A 24,190-nucleotide genomic window follows, 5' to 3' on the forward strand; every position below is an offset into this window, starting at 1 on the left:
AAGGAGTACCTTTTTGGAAGGGTACTGTCCCAGTGACAACATTTGTAAATTTATTTCTGCTCTTGCTTGTTTTATGTCAGACTGTCTATATGGAGAATAAAATTGTTACATTAGAAATGTTGTGATCGGTCTAAACGGCTTTGTATATATATACAATACATTTGACAAATATTGTATATTTCTTGTTCGTGCATTATTTTGAACAAAATTTAACACTCAAATAATTTCAGACTTGTAGGAAACCATTGTCTCATCCATAGCCTGATATCCCTTCCTTAGATGGTAACCATAGTGGCGGGATAATATATGCTCTCCTAGATTGTCAGTGTGAAAGCAGTACTTTTTTGTACTCGGTTGCTTCCCATGAGAAAGTATTTAATGAGAACCATATTACAGAAACACATTTACACTTTTTTTGCGAACATTTAACTGCCGTGCAGAAGCGATCATTGATTTAGCACTTATTTATTCCCTTAATCTGGTCAAGGACACCAGATATATTTGGAGCGGAAAGGGGAGTATTTTCAGCCGGCCTTGTAAGCCATGAAGTACACTAGATGCTTTCATTTGGCTTCTGTGTCTCATGATCAATGACTGTTTTTAGGGTTTAGTATAGCAGCATGGCCCCATTTATGTATTAACAGTGGGTCCACCCTTAGCCCGAGGATATATGTCTGATACGAAACCACCTGTAATTATGTTCTGCATGCACAACCAACTTCCTTTAGTGCATTTCCTAGGCCAGAAGAAACACGAGATGAACCACAAAATGGAAAGCCAGCGACCCAAAATACTCATGCATTTATAAGGATTCAAAGGGGAACTCGGGCCTTTTGTTGTTTCAGCTGGAACACTTGTCCCCGCAGCTTGCTTGTTTATGAAAAAATTGCAACGATTGATGTTGAAGTCCTTTGAACGTTTGATTCAGATGAATGGGTGTCAGATGGCCTGGTTTATAATGGTCCGGATGATCTCATTCTCCAACAAGGACATCAGGTTACATCATGTAATGTTTAAGCATTATCACAAACATTTGGTCTGTCCTTAAAGATCTGATTCAGTCAGTGTAACCTTAAAAGTGTCTTTGAGGTGAGAAAAAAATCCCCCTTATTTATTGATATTACGTGCCACAAATGCCTCAGTGAATATTTAATTATGCTGTTTGTTAACACAGCGACAAAGTAAATTTAACAAAGCAGACTGCAATATGTATTACCGTAACTAGTAACTGTAACCAGTTTAATTAGAAAAAAAAAAATATATATATATATATATATATATAATTGTATTTTTGTATTATACAAACAGCACAGCTTTATTTTTCATAAGGCTATATTGAAAACTAACCATAATGTTAGAGATGTTTTTTTTACTGCAATTCCAATAATAAAAAAAAAAAAACATGAACATCAATCACATGAAATCATTTACTGTTGTTACATCACTGCAACAAATATGTTGAAGTTAGGATTATGATTTATATTTAAATATGTTTTTACATACATAGATATTAGGATATGTCTATGTTTACGTGGTTTACATAGTTGGGTTTTTACGGGCTTTTATTTTGAAATCGCGTGTTGCCGATTACCGGAAGTCTGTTGAGCTTTAAGTTGCGCGCGTGTGTTGACAGCGTACTGCGGTGAGATGATGCAGAGCATAAACTCCGCGTTGACTGAAATATCTCGGGAAAAACTAACAAACACGCATCTTACAACTTTACAGGATTTGACAAAAGCTTTGAGGGATGACCAGTTTAGGTACGAAAACGTTTTAAGTCTTAAAGGAAATAAAAGTGGCGCTGTCGTGTGAGTCTGTTTATGCGAGGCACGTGTGAAGATGACAGGAGGATGTGTGTGTGTTTAAAGTGCATTAATGCTCTTGCTAAAGTGATATGCGGTTGCTTATTGCCAACCATTTTTGTCTTATAATAAACAAACATAAAACCCTTCACTCGAGTCCAACACTTAACATTAGTTGTTCCTTTTTTATTTATATTCACGATGGTTTTTAATGCAGTTACTTGCATATGAACTGACACATCCTGACAGAGCGTGCGTGGACTACCATAACAATTCTTCTAACTGAAATGGATTTTGATTTGTTACAGAGCCAGTGCCCATGAAGATGTTATTAAAAATCTTCATTCAGTGCTTTCAAGACTGTCTGTGGAGATTCAGAGCTTGAATGATGTTGTGGATCCACAGGAGGAAAGTGTGTCACTCCTCCTAAAGCTCACCACAGAGTGTTTCAGAGCACAAAGAAATGCCTGTGTGCAGTGCACTCCAATTCAGTGCACACTAAGGTAGTATACAGTGTTACCACATACATAAAACACAGAATAAGTGTCCCATTATGAACATTTCTTCCATAATTTACTCACCCTCATGCTATCCCTGATGTAAATGACTATGTTAAATTGCTGTTATCTTCTTGCGTGGTGAAAGTTGAAAAAGCACGTACATGTATATACAATTGTGGACAAAAATATTGGGCCCCTTGGTAAATGATATGACCAAAGAAAGCTGTGAAAATAAATCTGCATTGTTGTTCAGCTTAGAGTTTTTTTTTATAATGTCTGATGAGGTTGAAGAATTCATGGCAAGTGATCTTCGATTATTCCACCACACAGAATTTCTCCAGACCCTTAATATGTTGCCCATATTTTTTGTTGATTTTGATGTTGGTTTTGAACCAATGTCTTGATGAAATATTTAACCACGGCCCATTATAAGATTTCTAGAAGAGTAAGAAATTGGTATATTTAACTGTAGACATGGAGCACTTTTTAATCCCCTGTGTGCTCAAAATCCATCTTGTGTTCTTGTTGCAAAAAATAATTTTTCGTTTCATATGACCGCAGAACTCAGTCCTGTTTAAAGTTCCAGAATGGCAACTGAATATGCTGGACTTTGTCTTTGGCCATTCAAATGATTCTCCTTGCTGAGTATAGACCCCTTCAAAGTTTGTAAACATTGAATGACTATCGGGTGCGCGCGCAGCATGGGGTCAAACTGTTCATACCATCCAGGCTTTATAATGTAATATAACAGGGCTGAAAAATTATGACTTACCTCAAATGAAGTGAACACAACAAACACAAGCCTCTTTGATACTTGCATTGTCCCAGTCTGCACGTTAATTGCTTGCAGCTGCAGATGTTGTATTTTTTTGTTTTTGAGATTCTGCATGAATCGCGAAAACTTAACGAAAGACCTGGTGCGATTTTCACAGCCCACGACGTAAGTAGGCATTTTTGACGATACCGAATAATACGCAACTCTATCTGCTGTAATGGCTTTTCTGACCCTGACATGCGCAGTGGAAACTGCCTGTGACGTGAACCGTGAAGGGGTCTATTAGGATGATACACGTCCTCTTTCAGCGAGATTTGCAACATCTCCAGTCGATTAAATCGTCTTTATTATTGTGGATATAGATGTGTATATGGTTTAACTATTTCATTAAAGCCACTTTTTATTTTGTACGATTTGTACAACAATCTTTTGCTGCACATCAGAACGATAGTCTTTGGTTTTATCCACTGTGGTGAATGGTTAAGGGGATTTGGGCGTTGTCCTGTGAAACTGGAAGTTATGACTGGGCAACTTCATGTTTCTAGTCACCTTGGTGTGCTAAGAAAATGTTGTAACACTTTACAGTAAGGTTCATTAGTTAACTACATTAGTTAACATGAACTAATAATGAACTGCACTTACACAGCATTTATTAAATGTTAATTTCAACAATAACTAATACTTTATTAAACTCTTGTTAACGTTAGTTAATGCACAGTGAACTAACACAAAATAACAATTATATGCTTCATTTCTATTAATTAACATTAACAAATAATAACAAATACTATAACAAATGTATTGCTCATGGTTTGTTCATTTTAGTTAATTCATTAACTAATGTTAACTAATGAACCTTATTGTAAAGTGTTACTGAAAAAGTTAATATCAATGCTAATATACTTCAGAGATACAGTACTGTGCAAAAGTCTTGCCAGAATTAGAATTGTTATAGTGATCATATATAATTGTTTCGCAGTCTCTAATAGAATATATCCTAATTAAATCCTATTTTTTTTACTTCATTCTGCTCAAAAACGCTCAAGTTGTGTTTAGTGCCAAAAGAGGTCACACTGACACAGACGATGCTTGGGTGATTCTCACGAAAACTTGGTTTTAAAAATGTCAAGCATGAAAATGTAAAAATTGGTTAAATTTACTTTTTTTCCCACCAGACATTGAAAAACAAAGTTTGGAGTAAATGGGAACATTAATTTAAAAACTTTTACTTATCATTTAACACTTTTTGTAACATAATTTAAAAAATTAGTCCTAAAAAAATCTCATTACCGCAACAGTCAGAAAACATCAACACTGACATATTTTCAAAATGACATGACAAACTTGAAAGAACATAATTTGGAGATTCTGCACATGCATTTAAAATCAAAGTATTATGCTTCTATTAATTAAATTAACATTTAATAAGCATCTGTTGCGGTAATGATAATCAAAATGTCGTGTAAGCATTTTGACAAGACAATATTTCAAATTAACTGTAAAAAAATGATCTTACCTGGTAGCCATCTTGAAGTAACTGGTCCATGTGCTTGGTCACTCAAAATCAAACTTTATTAAAATTTTGTATGTGTTTATTAAAATATTCTCAAAAAGTGTTGCGGAGGATGAGAACATCAGGCATGGACACATAATTTTCCTAATTTTTCTTCATTATTATTATACATGAATATTCAGTAAATACTTTTTCTGTCATCTAAAGTAGTCTAGCAAAACATCCATTTATTTTTTTTCTTAATATTTTTGTGTTAATTTGATTAAATTACAACACAACGCATGTTCAAACACAGCCGGACACATTGCGGTAATGAGAATTTCAGCAGAAAATGAGATAAAATTTACAATGATAAATTCTTATGTTGAAATCACACATTGTGCAAGGTAGAACACAGTATTGTGTTAATTCTGATGCTTTTTAATGTTACTATATTATACATTTTAAAGCTAAAATCATTAGTGCCGTGGTGTTTCAATGGTTTCGTGAGAATCACCCGCTTAAAGAAGACATTTAGTCCTGAAATTTTATGTTTTTGTACATATTTCCTGTATTTTCTCTTAAGTTTGTCTCTTAATAAAATAGGTTGAAAAATAAATATTGATGGACATTAAAACTTCTAACACAACAAGTCTGGTTGTGGTGGCCTAAGACTTTTGCACAGTACTGTATTTTACTCATAAACATTTATTGGGGGGGCGGCAATAATTGTGTCCAGTGTGTATTAGAGGAAAAACATTTATTTTATAGTTTAATTACCCCCACACTTTGAATTGTTTTACTTCAATGAAACATCATATTTTTGTGGTGTTTTATTTATTATGTTTTTAAATTTTTTTATTAGGCTCCAAATGAGAAACATTGTGGATTTATTTATTTTCACAGCTTTTTTACTCCTATTTACCAAAGGCGCTAATACATTTGTCCACAAAGGTAATTGAAGAGTTTAAAATGAATAATAAAATCGTGTTTTTTGATTGTGCATTCTAACAATTAATATGAACCAAACTGCAATTGGTTTGTTTTGATTTATAATAAATAAAAAAATACAGCTAAGTAGCACAAAAACCCAATTAAAAACATGTTATCATGTTTTGGAACGAAACTCTTCATATATATCCTATCATCAGGGTCTTACTGTTTAGGTAATGGCAATGAAAATGTTATTAGTCAGTAATTGAAATGCCTTCTTTTTGCAAATGTCACTTTAGTAATTTCTAGGGATGCACGATATATCGGCCGACATATCGTTATCGGCCGATAACTGCTTATTTTTAATATTATCGGTTATCGGTCTGATAGCAAAATTAGACCGATAAATGAAAGCCGATAAATGATGGATTATTTTGGTTTGTTGAACCACTTCACTTGCTCATTGCTGGCCATGTGGAGTTTTAATTGGTGCTTTCTGTGACATAGCACGAAGATGACACGTGTTGCGGGCTTAAGAAGAGTATGCTAGTCTAGTGCAAAGACAAGATGTCCGCTGTCTGGGAGTTTTTCCATTGTGAAAATAATATGAATATTTATCGGCCTATATATATATCGGTTATCGGCCCCCAAATATAAAGAGTTATCGGTATCGGCCAAAATTTCCATATCGGTGCATCCCTAGTCATTTCATTGGTATTTAACACATTTGACTGTCTTGCTGCAAAACCCATGCATGATGCATGCAAGTCGCTCTTCACAGTAAACCTCCTTGAACCGGATAATAAAATTCATTCATGTCTTCTGAATCGAAACAATGTTTGTGAAAGAAAACTATAAATATTTTATGCTTATTTAGTGTGTGATAAACTTTCTTTAGATACATACAGATCAGCTTGGTAAGTTAAAGGAATAGTCTACTCATTTTCAATATTAAAATATGTTATTACCTTAACTAAGAAGAGTTGATACATCCCTCTATCATCTGTGTGCGTGCACGTAAGCGCTGGAGCGCGCTGCGACACTTCGATAGCATTTAGCTTAGCCCCATTCATTCAATGGTACCAATCCGAGATAAAGTTAGAAGTGACCAAACACATCAACATTTTTCCTATTTAAGACGAGTAGTTATATGAGCAAGTTTGATGGTACAAAATAAAACGTAGCGCTTTTCTAAGCGGATTTAAAAGAGGAACTATATTTTATGGCGTAATAGCACTTTTGGGAGTACTTCGACTCGCCTGAAAAGTCTGCTCCCCTTCTCACTCTCATAATGGGAGAGGGAGGGTGTTACTGCGCCGAGTCAAAGTACTCCCAAAAGTGCTATTGTCACACTAGTATTTCTTTTATTTTTTTAACTTCTTCCACCCTGAAGCTATTTTGGGGATTTTCGCCTGGATTTGGCCTACCCAATTTCAAAAGCTTCCCATACCCACATGCAGAGGTTTACATACAAATGTTTGGTATCATTTTACAGGAAACCCTTTGAAATTACATAAAACACTGTTGAAAGTGCTAAACATGGTTGTATGTGATGTCAGTCCTCTAATAAACACAAAAAAATAGGCGCTTTTTGATGTTTTTTTTCTAAAGTCTGTATTTAAAAGTGTATAACTCTGGCCTTGAGTGCCTCAGCTCCCTGCAGACAGTTTTGTTTGATTCCAGCAATTGCCAGCTTACAGAGGAAAAAAGATTTTTTTCTCTATCATAATGTATGCAAAAGTTATTTTACTCCAACTGATTGGAGGAATAATACCCTTTTTGTATACAATTTCTGCCTAAAAACATTTGAAGTGCTCCCATAACCACATACAGTGGAATAAATGCAATTGCTTTATATCATTTTAAAGAAAACCCTTTGAAGTTACATAAAAAGCTGCTGTTTGTGACAAATAGTGTTATTTATGTTGTTTTTCATATGATGAAACACCAAATTTTCTTTTTTTATGTTGTAAATACTGCCTCTGATAGTGTATAACTCTGGTTCTGTGTGCTCTAGCAGACTGCAGACAGTTCTGGTTGTTACCAGCAGCAGACAGTAAACACCCAAAAAAAGAATGATCTCTTTATCATGTCGCATTCAAAAGTTATTTTCATTTTACTGAAGTGTCCGAAAATACATTTTTCATATAAATATTAATTTTTTGTTTTGGACATATAATAAATAACAAGGGATTATTCATGCACACAACCTAAGAAAATGCTGTGAATGGACTCATTTTTTAGAGTAGGACCTAAGAGAAAAGATGGTGTATCATTTGTGGCTATATGTGCTATCTGAGGCAGTCCACACTCAATTTTCCCATATGTTTACAAAAGACGATTTTTTACCTTATTATTCATTCAACTATTGTTGGATATGTGTTGATAATAGAACAAAAGTAACGCTGTAGCCTTATTCCTGAGAATGAGAGCTTTCATTTGATATAAGACTTGCCCATGTTTGTCATACTTGAAAAATATGAAATATGTGAATATTAAATCATATAAAAAATTATGGGGGGGGTGATAGTGTAAATTAAGTGTAAATTACTTTCTTACAGTAAAAGATTTCTCAAAGTGATGCATATCTGGAGAAAGTAGAGAGTCTAAGCTTTCAAACAGTATCTCATATGTGTTACTGGGGTCCATGATGGACCAGTAAAGATTAAAAGAATATTTTATTTGAGTCAAAATACGAAATTTTGTCCCCGGGACTGGGTCCTCAGGGTTTAAGAGGTTAACTTCTCTCTTTATCCAAAATCTTGCTCTCCTAAGAACTGTCATCAACCCTAAACGACCAAAAAGATTGAAAGAATGTTTCTAATTGGTTACAAAAAATGTTGTACTTTTTTATATTTACAGAATCTAGTGCTCTCACAGAGACGGGTGTGAATTCTCAGGACGCTTCTCAGTGATCTCTTTCATAAAAGGAAGGTTTCATGTGTGGTGGTCAAAAAAATTTAAGTTATCTTTTTTTGTCTTAACAGAGATCAAGGATCTATCAAGTTGTCTTTTGAGATTTTGTGTAAACTCATTAAGCTTTCATCAGGAGGGTCAAATAACGTTTATGATGGTGAGTTCCAGAAGTTTCTGTTGAAGGGCACAGCTCCATTAGAGGAATATTCATGTCATATAAATCAGTGCGCTGCTTTCTGAATTGGCAGCCATCCGATGTGGTATTCAGTTTCTTGGTAACATCGCTGTTGGAAACCAGCTCTGTAAAGATGACATCTGGAAGCTCGGTTTTCCGCACATCTTTTGGTGAGCGAATTTATGGTCGGATGACCACAAGTGCATTTTTCATTGTGTCAGTCAAAAATCTGTTCACTTTTTCCTCATTGTGATTTTACAAAAGCTATCGCTCTCTTAAGTATTTCCTTTTTTCTTAAAGGAACCTGTTGGACCTCCCAGATGAGAAAGTTGTCTCGTACACATGCATGGTGCTTCACACTTGTCTCGATGAACACAAGACAGAACGGCTCGCTCAAGATCCCCAGCAGCTTAAAGTGTCTCGGAAGATCATGGACTTGTGCAAGAGTTTGCCTGATGTGGACTGGACGTAAGTCAGTTTTGAAAAAGGGATATGGATCTCTGTTTTGGACCCAAATGTGCAACTGCAATCAGAGCTATATTGATTTAGTTGCTTCCAATGAAACACAGTTTAATGGAGAATATGTCTTTTTTTTAAATCCCAATGAGTCTCAAACACATTACATGTTTTACAGGGTCCTGATTGCCACACAACATTTTCTCAAGTCATCACCGCTCATTATCAAGATGTACACTGAAATGACCAATGAAGAAAGGTAAAGCTAACTCCATAATTTTACTGTTATCCAAGGTATGCAAGGCATATTTCAGCCTGTAGCACAAGCTGTCTAGAGCTAGTAGTGTTGTAACAAATGTTTGATTGAAGTCAGTGTGAATTAGTGATCAAAGTGCCTTATTGACTTCCATAGTATTCTTTTTTCCTACTATGGAAGTCAATGGGGCCTCTGATCGGTTTGGTTACAAACATTCCTCAAAATATTTTCATTTGTGGTCATCAGAACAAAGAAATTTATACAGGTTTGTAACAACATGAGAGTGAGTACATGATGACAGAATTTTAATTTCTGGATAAACTATTTCTTTAAATCTCTGTTGCAAATTCTACCCAAACAGCATTTTAAGGCATCACAGGCGTGCTTTTACTATGAATGATGTTACCCTTTGAAAGGAACCCTAAGCACTTACAAGACTTGATTTTGACCAGATTTTTAGAGAGAAGAACTTTAACTCCCAGCATGCATTACAACAAGCTCATTGAAAATTGAAAAAGTACTAATAAGTATTCATTTATAAACAAGTTGACTTGAAGTTAAACTTAAAAATGTAAAAAAAAAATATTTTTCAAGTTATTAGCATATTTTTAGCAATCTCGACTTGTTCGTCTAGCCTGTCAGTCATAATTGAAATCAGTTGGAGTCTGACCACAAAAATCTACAAGATTTATGCAGAACTAAAATGCTAAAACTCTGGAGATGTTGTCTGGTTGCATTTTGGTTAGGATCCAGACTTAGAATGTAAATAATAAACCTTAGACAAGTAGACAGCTAGCCATGATTTGTACTGTAACGGCACCTTACAGGTCTTTGATAGTAAAACGTTGACACATAAAAATCACTATTACAGTTGCGATCAAAAGTTTACATTAAAAATTCTGAAAGTTTTGGAAAATTAAGGTTTGTTTTTAATTTAGTCTTGCCTTGAACAAGTTAATTCATTTCTAGACTCTATACGCAACTGTTAAAATAGATATTCAATGATGCTCAAGAAGTCACGATTCATGATTATTTTGTCTTCTGGGAAACATGCATGTATTTTTTATAGCTTCTGTAGGACATTACTAAATGAAAAAATAAGATATTTAAATAAAATTTAACAATTTGTCACCCTGTCTAAAAGTTTACATGCACCTGACATTTGGTATGGTATATGTATGGTATTGCCTTCTTGAGCATCACTGAATGTTTGTCTATTGTAATAGTTGCATATGAGTCTCTTGATTGTCTTCATTATGAAAAGATGAATTTAAAACATACAGTCACTGGTGAACAGGGTTCAGATATGCAGAAGATGATGAAAAGCAAAGATTCTGAAGGAGCTTGAGGACTTTTCTGAAGATCAATGAACAGTTTAATGGCTCAGGACATCCAAGAAACCCATAAACAACCATCACAAAAAAATAAAAACTGATTATACAGGTAACATTGTGTAGTATTAAGAATCAGGTGTGTGTAAACTTTTGATTTGGGTTATTTTTAGAAATTATGTTATTCTGTGTCGGTAACTTTCTGTTAACCTTGTGTGAAATAACTTGTCCAGGCAGGACTAAATAAAATAAAAACCTTAATTTTCAAAATGGTGCCACGTTTTTCCCAAACTTTCCCAATATTCCCCAAAGTTTCCCAAACTTTTTCCAAAATTTTCAGCATTTTCCAGATTCTGCAATGTGTATGAAAACACTAGATATGGGTTATTTTTTTTAGAAATTCTGTATGATTCTGTGTCGCAAAAGTTCTGCAAACATTTCTTATGTAAAAATAAATAGTCCAGGACAGGACTAAATCAAAAACAAACCTTAATTTTCTTTTTTTTCAAACCTTAATTTTTAAAATGTTCCCACATTTTCCCCCAAATTCCCAAACTTTTCCAATATTCCCCAAAGTTTCCCAAACTTTTTAAAAAAGTTTCAGCATTTTCCAGATTCTGCAAGGTTTATGTAAACTTTTAATTTGAATTATTTTTAGAAATTCTGTATGATTCTGTGTCGCAAAAGTTCTGCAAACATTTCTTATGTAAAAATAAATAGTCCAGTACAGGACTAAATCAAAAACCTTAATTTTCTTTTTTTCAAACCTTAATTTTTAAAATGTTCCCACATTTTCCCCAAAATTCCCAAACTTTTCCAATATTCCCCAAAGTTTCCCAAACTTTTTAAAAAAGTTTCAGCATTTTCCAGATTCTGCAAGGTTTATGTAAACTTTTAATATGAATTATTTGTAGAAATTCTGTATGATTCTGTGTCGCAAACTTTCTGTAAACATGTCTTGTGTAAAATACATTGTCCAGGGCAGGACTAAATCAAAAACAAACCTTATTTTTCAAAATTCTCCCAATTTTTTCCCAAAATTCCCAACTTTCCCAATATTCCCAAAAGTTTCCCAAAATTTTCAGCATTTTCCAGATTCTGCAATGTGTATGAAAACACTTGATATGGGTTATTTTTTTTAGAAATTCTGTATGATTCTGTGTCGCAAAAGTTCTGCAAACATTTCTTATGTAAAAATAAATAGTCCAGTACAGGACTAAATCAAAAACCTTAATTTTCTTTTTTTCAAACCTTAATTTTTAAAATGTTCCCACATTTTCCCCAAAATTCCCAAACTTTTCCAATATTCCCCAAAGTTTCCCAAACTTTTTAAAAAAGTTTCAGCATTTTCCAGATTCTGCAAGGTTTATGTAAACTTTTAATATGAATTATTTGTAGAAATTCTGTATGATTCTGTGTCGCAAACTTTCTGTAAGCATGTCTTGTGTAAAATACATTGTCCAGGGCAGGACTAAATCAAAAACAAACCTTATTTTTCAAAATTCTCCCAAGTTTTTCCCAAAATTCCCAACTTTCCCAATATTCCCAAAAGTTTCCCAAAATTTTCAGCATTTTCCAGATTCTGCAATGTGTATGAAAACACTTGATATGGGTTATTTTTTTTAGAAATTCTGTATGATTCTGTGTCGCAAAAGTTCTGCAAACATTTCTTATGTAAAAATAAATAGTCCAGTACAGGACTAAATCAAAAACCTTAATTTTCTTTTTTTTCAAACCTTAATTTTTAAAATGTTCCCACATTTTCCCCAAAATTCCCAAACTTTTCCAATATTCCCCAAAGTTTCCCAAACTTTTTAAAAAAGTTTCAGCATTTTCCAGATTCTGCAAGGTTTATGTAAACTTTTAATATGAATTATTTGTAGAAATTCTGTATGATTCTGTGTCGCAAACTTTCTGTAAGCATGTCTTGTGTAAAATACATTGTCCAGGGCAGGACTAAATCAAAAACAAACCTTATTTTTCAAAATTCTCCCAAGTTTTTCCCAAAATTCCCAACTTTCCCAATATTCCCAAAAGTTTCCCAAAATTTTCAGCATTTTCCAGATTCTGCAATGTGTATGAAAACACTTGATATGGGTTATTTTTTTTAGAAATTCTGTATGATTCTGTGTCGCAAAAGTTCTGCAAACATTTCTTATGTAAAAATAAATAGTCCAGTACAGGACTAAAATCAAAAACCTTAATTTTCTTTTTTTTCAAACCTTAATTTTTAAAATGTTCCCACATTTTCCCCAAAATTCCCAAACTTTTCCAATATTCCCCAAAGTTTCCCAAACTTTTTAAAAAAGTTTCAGCATTTTCCAGATTCTGCAAGGTTTATGTAAACTTTTAATATGAATTATTTGTAGAAATTCTGTATGATTCTGTGTCGCAAACTTTCTGTAAACATGTCTTGTGTAAAATACATTGTCCAGGGCAGGACTAAATCAAAAACAAACCTTATTTTTCAAAATTCTCCCAAGTTTTTCCCAAAATTCCCAACTTTCCCAATATTCCCAAAAGTTTCCCAAAATTTTCAGCATTTTCCAGATTCTGCAATGTGTATGAAAACACTTGATATGGGTTATTTTTTTTAGAAATTCTGTATGATTCTGTGTCGCAAAAGTTCTGCAAACATTTCTTATGTAAAAATAAATAGTCCAGTACAGGACTAAATCAAAAACCTTAATTTTCTTTTTTTTCAAACCTTAATTTTTAAAATGTTCCCACATTTTCCCCAAAATTCCCAAACTTTTCCAATATTCCCCAAAGTTTCCCAAACTTTTTAAAAAAGTTTCAGCATTTTCCAGATTCTGCAAGGTTTATGTAAACTTTTAATATGAATTATTTGTAGAAATTCTGTATGATTCTGTGTCGCAAACTTTCTGTAAACATGTCTTGTGTAAAATACATTGTCCAGGGCAGGACTAAATCAAAAACAAACCTTATTTTTCAAAATTCTCCCAAGTTTTTCCCAAAATTCCCAACTTTCCCAATATTCCCAAAAGTTTCCCAAAATTTTCAGCATTTTCCAGATTCTGCAATGTGTATGAAAACACTTGATATGGGTTATTTTTTTTAGAAATTCTGTATGATTCTGTGTCGCAAAAGTTCTGCAAACATTTCTTATGTAAAAATAAATAGTCCAGTACAGGACTAAAATCAAAAACCTTAATTTTCTTTTTTTTCAAACCTTAATTTTTAAAATGTTCCCACATTTTCCCCAAAATTCCCAAACTTTTCCAATATTCCCCAAAGTTTCCCAAACTTTTTAAAAAAGTTTCAGCATTTTCCAGATTCTGCAAGGTTTATGTAAACTTTTAATATGAATTATTTGTAGAAATTCTGTATGATTCTGTGTCGCAAACTTTCTGTAAACATGTCTTGTGTAAAATACATTGTCCAGGGCAGGACTAAATCAAAAACAAACCTTATTTTTCAAAATTCTCCCAAGTTTTTCCCAAAATTCCCAACTTTCCCAATATTCCCAAAAGTTTCCCAAAATTTTCAGCATTTTCCAGATTCTGCAATGTGTATGAAAACACTTGATATGGGTTATTTTTTTTAGAAATTCTGTATGATTCTGTGTCGCAAAAGTTCTGCAAACATTTCTTATGTAAAAATAAATAGTCCAGTACAGGACTAAATCAAAAACCTTAATTTTCTTTTTTTTCAAACCTTAATTTTTAAAATGTTCCCACATTTTCCCCAAAATTCCCAAACTTTTCCAATATTCCCCAAAGTTTCCCAAACTTTTTAAAAAAGTTTCAGCATTTTCCAGATTCTGCAAGGTTTATGTAAACTTTTAATATGAATTATTTGTAGAAATTCTGTATGATTCTGTGTCGCAAACTTTCTGTAAACATGTCTTGTGTAAAATACATTGTCCAGGGCAGGACTAAATCAAAAACAAACCTTATTTTTCAAAATTCTCCCAAGTTTTTCCCAAAATTCCCAACTTTCCCAATATTCCCAAAAGTTTCCCAAAATTTTCAGCATTTTCCAGATTCTGCAATGTGTATGAAAACACTTGATATGGGTTATTTTTTTTAGAAATTCTGTATGATTCTGTGTCGCAAAAGTTCTGCAAACATTTCTTATGTAAAAATAAATAGTCCAGTACAGGACTAAAATCAAAAACCTTAATTTTCTTTTTTTTCAAACCTTAATTTTTAAAATGTTCCCACATTTTCCCCAAAATTCCCAAACTTTTCCAATATTCCCCAAAGTTTCCCAAACTTTTTTAAAAAGTTTCAGCATTTTCCAGATTCTGCAAGGTTTATGTTAACTTTTAATATGAATTATTTGTAGAAATTCTGTATGATTCTGTGTCGCAAACTTTCTGTAAACATGTCTTGTGTAAAATACATTGTCCAGGGCAGGACTAAATCAAAAACAAACCTTATTTTTCAAAATTCTCCCAAATTTTTCCCAAAATTCCCAACTTTCCCAATATTCCCAAAAGTTTCCCAAAATTTTCAGCATTTTCCAGATTCTGCAAGGTGTATGAAAACACTTGATATGGGTTATTTTTTTAGAAATTCTGTATGATTCTGTGTCCCAAAAGTTTTGCAAACATTTCTTATGTAAAAAAAATGGTCCAGGGCAGGACTAAATAAAAAACAAACCTTAATTTTCAAAATGTTCCCACATTTTCCCCAAAATTCCCAAACTTTTCCAATATTCCCCAAAGTTTCCCAAATGTTTTAAAGTTTCAGCATTTTCCAGATTCTGCAAGGTTTATGTAAACTTTTGATCTGGGTTATTTTTAAAAATTCTGTATGATTCTGTATCACAAACTTTCTACATGTCTTATGTATAATAACTTGTCCAGGCAGAACTAAATCAAAAACAAACCTTAATTTTCAAAATTCTCCCAATATTTTCCCCAAATTCTCAAACTTTCCCAATATTCCCAAAGTTTCCCAAAATTTTCAGCATTTTCTAGATTCTGCAAGGTGTATGTAAACTTTTGATCTGTGTTGTTTTTAGAAGTTCTTATTATTCTGTGAACATTTCTTATGTGAAATAACTGTGCAGGGATCAATTAAAAGCAAACCTTAGTTTTTAGAGTTTTTCCTAAAATGTATCCCAAATTTTCAGCATTTTCCAGATTCTGCAAGGTATATGTAAACCTTTAGTTGCGACTGTAGCCAATTCAGATACTTTAATAGAGATTTTATGTGTTTGATTTTTATGAACAGGCTTACACTATTGGAGCTGATGTTAGCACATCTTGATGTGGGTGAGGAGGAGAAAGACTCTTTAATTCCTCTAAGTCTAGCTGAGTTCCTGGCCTCCTGCTTTACTGATCACTGTAAAACTGTTCTTAGCCTGACCTCTGAATCTTCAGCCGATGACCAGGTTTGTTTGCAATATCCGTATGAGACCTCTTATAAAGAGAACATGCTGCTGACCACCTAATCATTTGTATGGCATTTTAAGGCTGTCATGGTCGTGATCAGACTCTTGGACATCCTTTGTGAGATGACCTCGGACCAAAAGAAGTTCATGGCCCTACAGGATCGCTCTGACCTTCTGAGCACAACAGTCGGTAAATGTAGTACATTGGAGTATAATGCTTTTGCTTTTATTGGAGGTAAAAATCTTAATGTGTTCTTAATGTGAATACACAAAAGCCACGGGAAACCATCAAGCCTTTGCCACGAGTTCGAGATGCAAAATATTTGTTTTGGTACAAATGCACGCTCACTCTGTAAAAATTCAACTCATCATCCCTCATACTCTATTTTGCAGACGATTAACCAAACCAAAAAATTTATCACAGGCCCCTATAGCGTTCCCATTTAAGACACAAAGCAGCCGCTCCAATGGGGCGCTGTGTGAAACTGACACCCCAACAGGTCACAGCTCACTGCATAGAGACACCATCTACATTCTTTAAAGACTGTTCTGTCATCTCCCACCGTGATGTCACACCTTAAACACGGTTGTAATGCATATGTTGTAATGTGCAAATTCATGTGTTTTTTCTCTCACCACCAGATCTCTTAAAAGAGGTCCATTTACTGGGCAAAACAAGTAAAAATGTGTTCACAGCAGCACACGATTTCTCCTTGACGAGGACAGAGGGCGCCGAAACCAACACCAACCCTTACCTCAGTTTCAAATCTCATCTCATTCGACTCATCGGGAATCTCTGCCACGGCCACAGTTTCAACCAGGACAAGGTAGTGCACGCGAAAATGCTCACATAAAATGAAGGGCTTAGCATAATTGTGCCTTGGGGGAAAAAATCTCCAATAAAATAGTTGATTGATCGGTAAGTGACACTAAAATAGTCCGTATGTTTGCCAAGGGAAGGAAGTATTTTGTGAATTCCTTGGAATGCCTTGGAAATTTTCCCTTTAATGTGAAGGAATTTTTGGCAATGAATGATGAAACGGACACCATCGAGTTTGCAGCCAACTCTAAATATCTACCGATCGGCAGATGGCACAAACCACCAGTAGTGCTAAACGCATTAACAAGTCTGCGGTTTAGAGTCCTGCTTGCTTGTCTGTCAATCCAGTTCTGGGCTTTTTTGTTTGTGCGAGCTGCCTCCTTGAAAACTAATCAGGGGATTAACAGTGGTCTGACTGTCATGCTTGTATCATCTCATTTCTTGCCCGAATCTTTGTTCCCCTTTAATGAATTCCCTTGTAAGCAGCCTCCTGCGATGGAGGGATTTTCAGCCTTTCAGGTTGGTCCCTTCAATCAGCGGAGAAGAAAATCCAGTAGCAGGTTTCTTAAATAGGGTCAAGGCATGCAACTAAGAGGTCAAAAACAATAGCCAGTCTTCAACAGCCTACAGTCTCACTTAATATAGGCTGTATCTCATACATGTGCAGATGCCTTTAAAGTCAGCATTGTATCTGTTGTATGTGGGACTTTTAGAAGGGTCTCTTGACAGAAATGCAATATAATATAGGGGTGCGCGGGGGAAAAACTAACGCGGGGTTAGTTGTAACACGGACTGTTTACATTGTTGCATAAGGTTGAACATTTTGGTTTTTCGGTATTTTTTTCACACTGCCAAAAGACACTCTCCCACAAATTATTGGAAATGTATAATGTTTTTCCAGAGAGTTATTGATGAACGAGTGTTTATCCATTTTTTATCATATGTTGTTTTCGGTTTCTAAGTTGGGTGTTTAAGATATCAAATCCAATGCTATGTCATAGTAATCAGTGTCTTGTTGACTAAAACATAGCATTGTTTTGAAATATGTCTGCAGCACTTAGCAACTTTTTTGGTGGGCTTGAAAATATTTTCACCCAGCGGGGTTAATTGTAACACTGTGTTACAACTAACCCCTCAGCACTTACGATATGAAAACCGCTAACTTTAGCATAATTCTTGCCGTTGTTTTAAGTAGCCTACACACGAATGATTGCTTGCTGCTAACAAAATAAATGTGCCTGTCTTATCAAAAATTGTGTGTCAAATGTATTTTTGTTCATATCTTTAATATTGATTGAATAAGGTCACGTCAAAGATTGAAATCATAATGAAATGAATGGCTAAAATCAGACTTTAATGCTCATTATCTCCGAATTTGATTTTGAAACTGTAGTATGATTTTTACAGACTGGGTCAGATATAAAAAAAGTTTGTCATAATTGTGCTGCTTTTTCTCTCATAGTTAGTCATTTGTATCCATTTATAATTGAACTATTGTTAGAAAAGGGCTGGATGAATGAATACAGTGTGGATACCTGTCTATTATAGACAGATATATAAACAATATCCACTTCAAGTATATAGACAAAATGGTATTGAAATATTTGCCTGCAAACTCAATTTTTAGCAAGTGTTACAACTAACCCCCTGCCTGTTACAATTAACCCCACCTATGGGGTAAGTTGTAACATTTGCACTTCTGTCACGTTTGGTGTAATTGTCCAAGTACTAGAAACAAACTTCAAATGTTGATTTGTAGCAGAGATGTGTGTGTTGCTTGTGTAAAAATATAAATAATCAAACTCAAATATTTTATAAATGATTGAACCAAAACCAAAAAGCGTTAGGTTGTGCCCCGCTCTCCCCCACCTAACTATATTATCAGTGGTGTGTAAAGACCTTACATAATGAACTGTATTGTTTTTATTAAGTTAGAATGAACCGGTTCTACCCCGCTGGTCCCCGTACATGGAAGTCGCCGACAAACTGTTCTACAGAGCGCACCTCGTCCCTATGTTGTCTCAGACAATAATGTGTTTGTCCTTTTGACGTTACCGTAGCCTCTTAGTGCGCTTCGAAATTAAGGTTGGTTGCAATTTGCAATCTCACCACTAGCTGCCGCTAAAAAACTCACACTGGACCTTAAGATTGGTCGGTAGTTTGTGCAAACCAAAAAGTTTGAGAACCACTGTGCTTTAGCAATAACATCAGTATGTTATTTTAGGAGGCAACATTTTAAATAGCCTTTTCTTAGGAGCATTAAAGGTGCAGTGTGTAAATTTTAGCAGCATCTAGTGGTGAGGTTGCTAATTGCAACCAACGGCTCAGTCCACTGCTCCCCCCTTGCTTTTGAAAGGTATAGAGAAGCTACGGTAGCTGCCACCGGAAAACATGTCATCGTCAGAGACAACTTAGTAAAAAAGTTTGTCCGTTAAGGGCTTCTGTAGAAACATGGCGTCACAAAATGGCGACTTCCATGTAAGGGGACCCTCTCGTTGTATTTAGATATAAACGTCTTATTCTAAGGTAATAAACACATAACGGTTCATTATGTACCCTGATAATTTAGGTTTGTATATTATTTTGCATTTCTGTCAAGAGATCCTTTCAAAAAATTACACACTGCACCTTTAAGATGCACTACAGTTCCCTGGGTTTTAAAGGATGCCAGTTGTCATGCATCTGGCCGTAGCGTGCAGTTACATAAGTCTCCCGTTATATTGCTAGAATGCCGTTTTCAATCAAACTGCATGCTCAAAACTGTCAAGACTCTAAATTGTGGCATGTGTCTTCTTTTTAATATAGTGCTTTAGTACTTAACCAACAGGATTAATGGCTAACCGACACATACTTGGGAAAATGCATAGTTGTTGTGTATGTGACAAAAACCAGTGCAAACCTATGACTGATCCAAACCAAAGCTTAACCACATGGACATGGCTCAATGGAAAGAAATAGTGTTTTTTTTACCAAATTGTCCAGCATATGATTTCTTTCCCTATTTGCTTTGTTTCTCATAATTTTTCTCCATATGTCTCCTATAGGTTCGAGAACTGGATGGTATAGCGCTTATTCTGGACAACTGTAGCATTGATAGCAACAACCCTTGTATCCTTGGCCCGCAGTGCTTTTGCGGCATTCATAATTGCCGCTTTCTGGTACCAGCATGAAATGCAAAGATATTGCTGTTTAAAGTGAGAGTAGCATTGTAATATCATCCATTACTAATCGAGGGTTTACCGCACTTTTGATGTTTATATTATTGGTGGCTTATTCGGAGTTGAAAACTCATTATTAGAGCAAAACCAACATTTCATGTCCGCCCACTTAATAAGGCCATGGCCAAATGAAAGACGTCCCAAGCTGAGCGAAGGGTCCTCTGGGATGACTCGAGATCATTTTCTAACCCTGAGCTATCGGTCTTATTGTGTAAAATATTTTGCTGTAGTCGTTTATAAAACTAAATGTAGGGATCGCTCAAATGAGTAATTATGTGGTTCATTTTATAAATGTATAACAAAGCGTGATTTGAAATACTGGGTGGGAAATTACCACTTCAATGAAATCGAGTGACATTTCGCATTTTTACAGTGTTGTGCAGCCTGCCAAGTCAATTCTGTGCGAAATGGTTCATTGATAATGCGACATTCTGATATTTCAACTATGTTGCCAAAGTGCCCTTAATTGATGCTGGAACTGTTTGATTTAAAAAAAAAAAAATTTCCCCGTTCTCTAGCTAGCAATGCCGGTCTGTATTAGAGGGGGGGGGGGGGTGTTGCCAGCTTCTCTTTCACCAGCGGATGAGCCACTAAGCTGAGCTTGTGTCCACCCGGACGTTGCTTCCTGACCGGTTCAAGGGGCTTTGGTGATCATATGGGAAATATTTTTTTTATAAACTGTCATGTAATTTAGTCACAAAATATACATTTTCGAATTTTTCATAGACTTAGTAGTGATTAGTGTATTGCATGAATTGCATCCCAAATTGTATGAGGTCTTAAACGGGCACTTAACTTTTTTTTTTGAAAATGTGCTCATTTTCCAGCTCCTCTAGAATGAAACATTTGATTTTTACCTTTTTAGAATCCATTCATTCTTCGGGTCTGGCGGTAGCACTTTTAGCATAGCTTAGCATAATCCATTTAATCTGATTAGACCATTAGCATCGCGCTAAAAAATAACCAAAATTTGACTATTCTGTAGTTACATCGTGTACTAAGACAGACAGAAAATTTAAAGTTGTGATTTTCTACGCAGATATGGCTAGGAACTATACTTTCATTCTGGCGTAATAATCAAGGACTTTGCTGCCGTAACATGGCTGCAGCAGGCGCAATGATATTACGCAGTGTCAGAATGAGAGTATAGTTCCTTGCCATATCTGCCTAGAAAATCGCAACTTTTTATTTTCTGTCGGTCTTCGTACACAATGTAACTACAGAAGAGTCAGGTTTTAAATAGGAAAAATATTGAAACTTTGGTTATTTTTTAGCGTAATGCTAATGGTCTAGTCAGATTCAATGGATTATGCTAAGCTATGCAAAAAGTGGTACCGCCAGACCCGGAGATCAGCTGAATAGATTCCAAAACGGTAAAAATCAAATGTTTAACTCTAGGGGAGCTGGAGGGGATTCTGAAAATGAGCATTTTTTTTTTTAAAGTGGAGTGTCCTTTTAAAGAGATATTTCACAAAAAAAAAGAAAATTCTGCTATCCCTTTAAGGGGAGGTGAGCTGTAAATGTTTAAGTCAGGGTTTCTCAAAGTGGGGTCTGGGACCCCTAGTGGTCCCCTAATTTGCTATATATTAATGTGCTGTATTATTACAAAAGGGGGGCATGTGATGATATGTCCATCTGTCTGAAACGTTGTTTCTCAACTTTCAATAAGGCCTTTCAAACAAGTAATCGTATACAAAATAAAATGTGTTTGTGTGCTGTGTAATTATTATGTATATATAAATACACGCATACATGTACACATTTAAGAAAAATATTATTATAATGTGTGTATATATACATTTGTTTTATTTATATATAATATATTAAAATATATACACATACATATACATACATACATACAAACAAACATATCAATTTTTCTTAAATATATACATGAATGTATGTGTATTTTTATATACATAATAATTACACAGCACACACACACATATATATTATGCAAACACAACTTTTATTTTGTATGCGATTAATCGTTTGGCAGCCCTAATTGAAAGTCGAGAAACAATGTTTCCGACAGACGGTGAGAATTTAAAAGTCACACTTAGTTGACAGCCCCACTATGAAAGTAAGTCACATTTGGCTTTTTTTCTCTCAAGACTTTTCCTCAACATTTGCTCCAGTCATAAGCCAATGGGCCGTGTTTGCCATCCGGAACATTTTGGAAAATAACCCCGAGAATCAGAAGCTGATTCAAGGCCTTCGAAGACAAGGTGTGGCAGATGACACAATACTCAGAGAGATGGGCTTCAGAGTGGAGGAAAGGGATGGCAGTCTTCTACTCAGGCCTTTAAAGAAAGACCCATAGTTCCCCATCCCCACGCTCCTCTTTACTGTGTTATAGATGCTACGGAGATGGCTTAAAAACACTCGCAGAACAACACCGGGGTCATTTTAATTATCCAATCAGTGATTGGGAGCACAAGGGGCTGGTCTGAGCTTTTGTGTTGGTCCACGCCAAGAGAAGCTTATCTTAGGAGGAACCATGCTGATATCTGTGATGCATTTAGGGGTCTTTGATTGCAGCCCCCATGTGGGATTCAAATCCAATGAAACGAGCAGAACCATGTCTTCCTGGCTTTTCACACACTTAAGAGACTGGTGACCAACAGGGAGTAAAGGTTAATCCCTAATTCAAACCATGCGCCCTCTGGATCTGTGCACGTAAAGTTCGCCTCTTATACCCACGAGACTTCGCTTTAAATTCTGCACGATTTCCTTGAATCTCTTTACTCGAAATGCAAATTACTCACCCACAAGTCGTTCCAAGCCTGTATGGTTTTCTTGTTTTTTATGGATTTCATTGCATGAATTATATGATCATACGGTTTTGGAACAACACACTTTAAGCAAAGCATCCTGGTAAGTGGCGATTACAGTGTGGAAGCCTACTTCCTGTCCGACCTAATCTGCACAGGAAACTCTCAAAGGCTGAGCAGACACCAGTCATCAGTTTTCTCTCTCTCATTCCCATACCTTTCGATTTCGTACCCATCTAGTTCTCTCGGGGGGGTCGGTTTTTCCCAAGTGAATCAGACCAGAAGTATTAGCTTGCAGAATCGCAAATCGGCCCATCCCTTCCGGGAATGAGCTGAGTGGTCCGCACCCCTTCCATTAATGCCCCTCTTTGGGGGCCTCTGCTTTCCCCGCCACACCCTGTTTTCTCTGTCTCATATTTTTAAATGACAAAATGTTTGCGTGAAACAATCGAGGTTGACTTTACTCTCAATCCGGGGTATAGTGTGGGAGCTTACACGGTTCCGGTACCCAGCAGTTCAGACGGCTAACAAAACAGGTCCCATTTACTTCTGCTTCGATGGCTGCCTGCAATGCTTTTCACACACAGGAAAAAGACCAGAGGGGCATAGTGCATATACAGCGGCCTAATAAATGAGCCAGGTCAAGCCTATTCAAACTTAGGCAGGAGCTCTGCCGTCACTCTGCGTTTCACTATATTCAAAAATTAATCAACTGTTGATGTGCCTTTCATATCCATGCACCTGTACATGTTTAATTGAACGCATGTGCTGTTGTTATTAAATGCGATGTTGTATTAAGATGCATATAAATGTTACAAACTGTTTGATTCATTTATTTCGGTAGTAATTTGCAAGGAAGTACAAATACAAACAGCCTACGAAAAACTGAGTTTGAATCTTGAAGAGTGAATTGTGGTCGGCTTAGGAAAGGACCATTAAAGGGTTAGTTCACCCAAACATGAAAATTTAACAATATTTCACCCTCATGTCGTCATCTTCGGAACACAGTTTGGGATGTTTTGGGTTTGGTCTGGGAGCTTGTTGACCCTTCATTGAAAATCTGGTAACGGTATACTGTCCATGTCCAGAAAGGTAACAAAAACATCACTAAAGAAGTCCATGCGACATCAGTGGGTCAGTTACACTGTGTTGAAGCATCGAAAATACATTTTTATTTAAATACAACTTTATTCAGCTTTGTCTTCTCTTCCGCATCTGCCGTGAAGCGCATGCGCGAGACCAAAGCCACGCGACGGCAGTGACTCGGATGACGTGTTATCCTCAGACATGTTTGTGATGTATTTTTTTTTGTCAAACTTACAGTGTGCGCCTCCCTCAGATAGTAAACGAAGCTTGTGCGCCCAAAAAAACGGGGGCA

General features: G+C 35.4%; 1 protein-coding gene across 1 annotated transcript; it reads left to right on the forward strand.

Moving 5' to 3' along the window:
* Positions 1-1,590: 1,590 nt before the first annotated feature.
* atxn10 (ataxin 10) lies at positions 1,591-23,643 on the forward strand. The gene is made up of 11 exons (XM_055190375.2): positions 1,591-1,760; positions 2,111-2,305; positions 8,490-8,575; positions 8,667-8,763; positions 8,894-9,061; positions 9,228-9,308; positions 15,841-16,000; positions 16,082-16,190; positions 16,643-16,827; positions 19,865-19,928; positions 22,177-23,643. The coding sequence occupies exons 1-11, from the start codon at positions 1,648-1,650 to the stop codon at positions 22,359-22,361; spliced, it is 1,443 nt and encodes a 480-aa protein (XP_055046350.2). The 5' UTR covers positions 1,591-1,647; the 3' UTR covers positions 22,362-23,643.
* Positions 23,644-24,190: the final 547 nt, after the last annotated feature.

Source organism: Misgurnus anguillicaudatus, chromosome 1, assembly GCF_027580225.2.
Source record: "Misgurnus anguillicaudatus chromosome 1, ASM2758022v2, whole genome shotgun sequence".
NCBI lineage: Eukaryota > Metazoa > Chordata > Actinopteri > Cypriniformes > Cobitidae > Misgurnus > Misgurnus anguillicaudatus.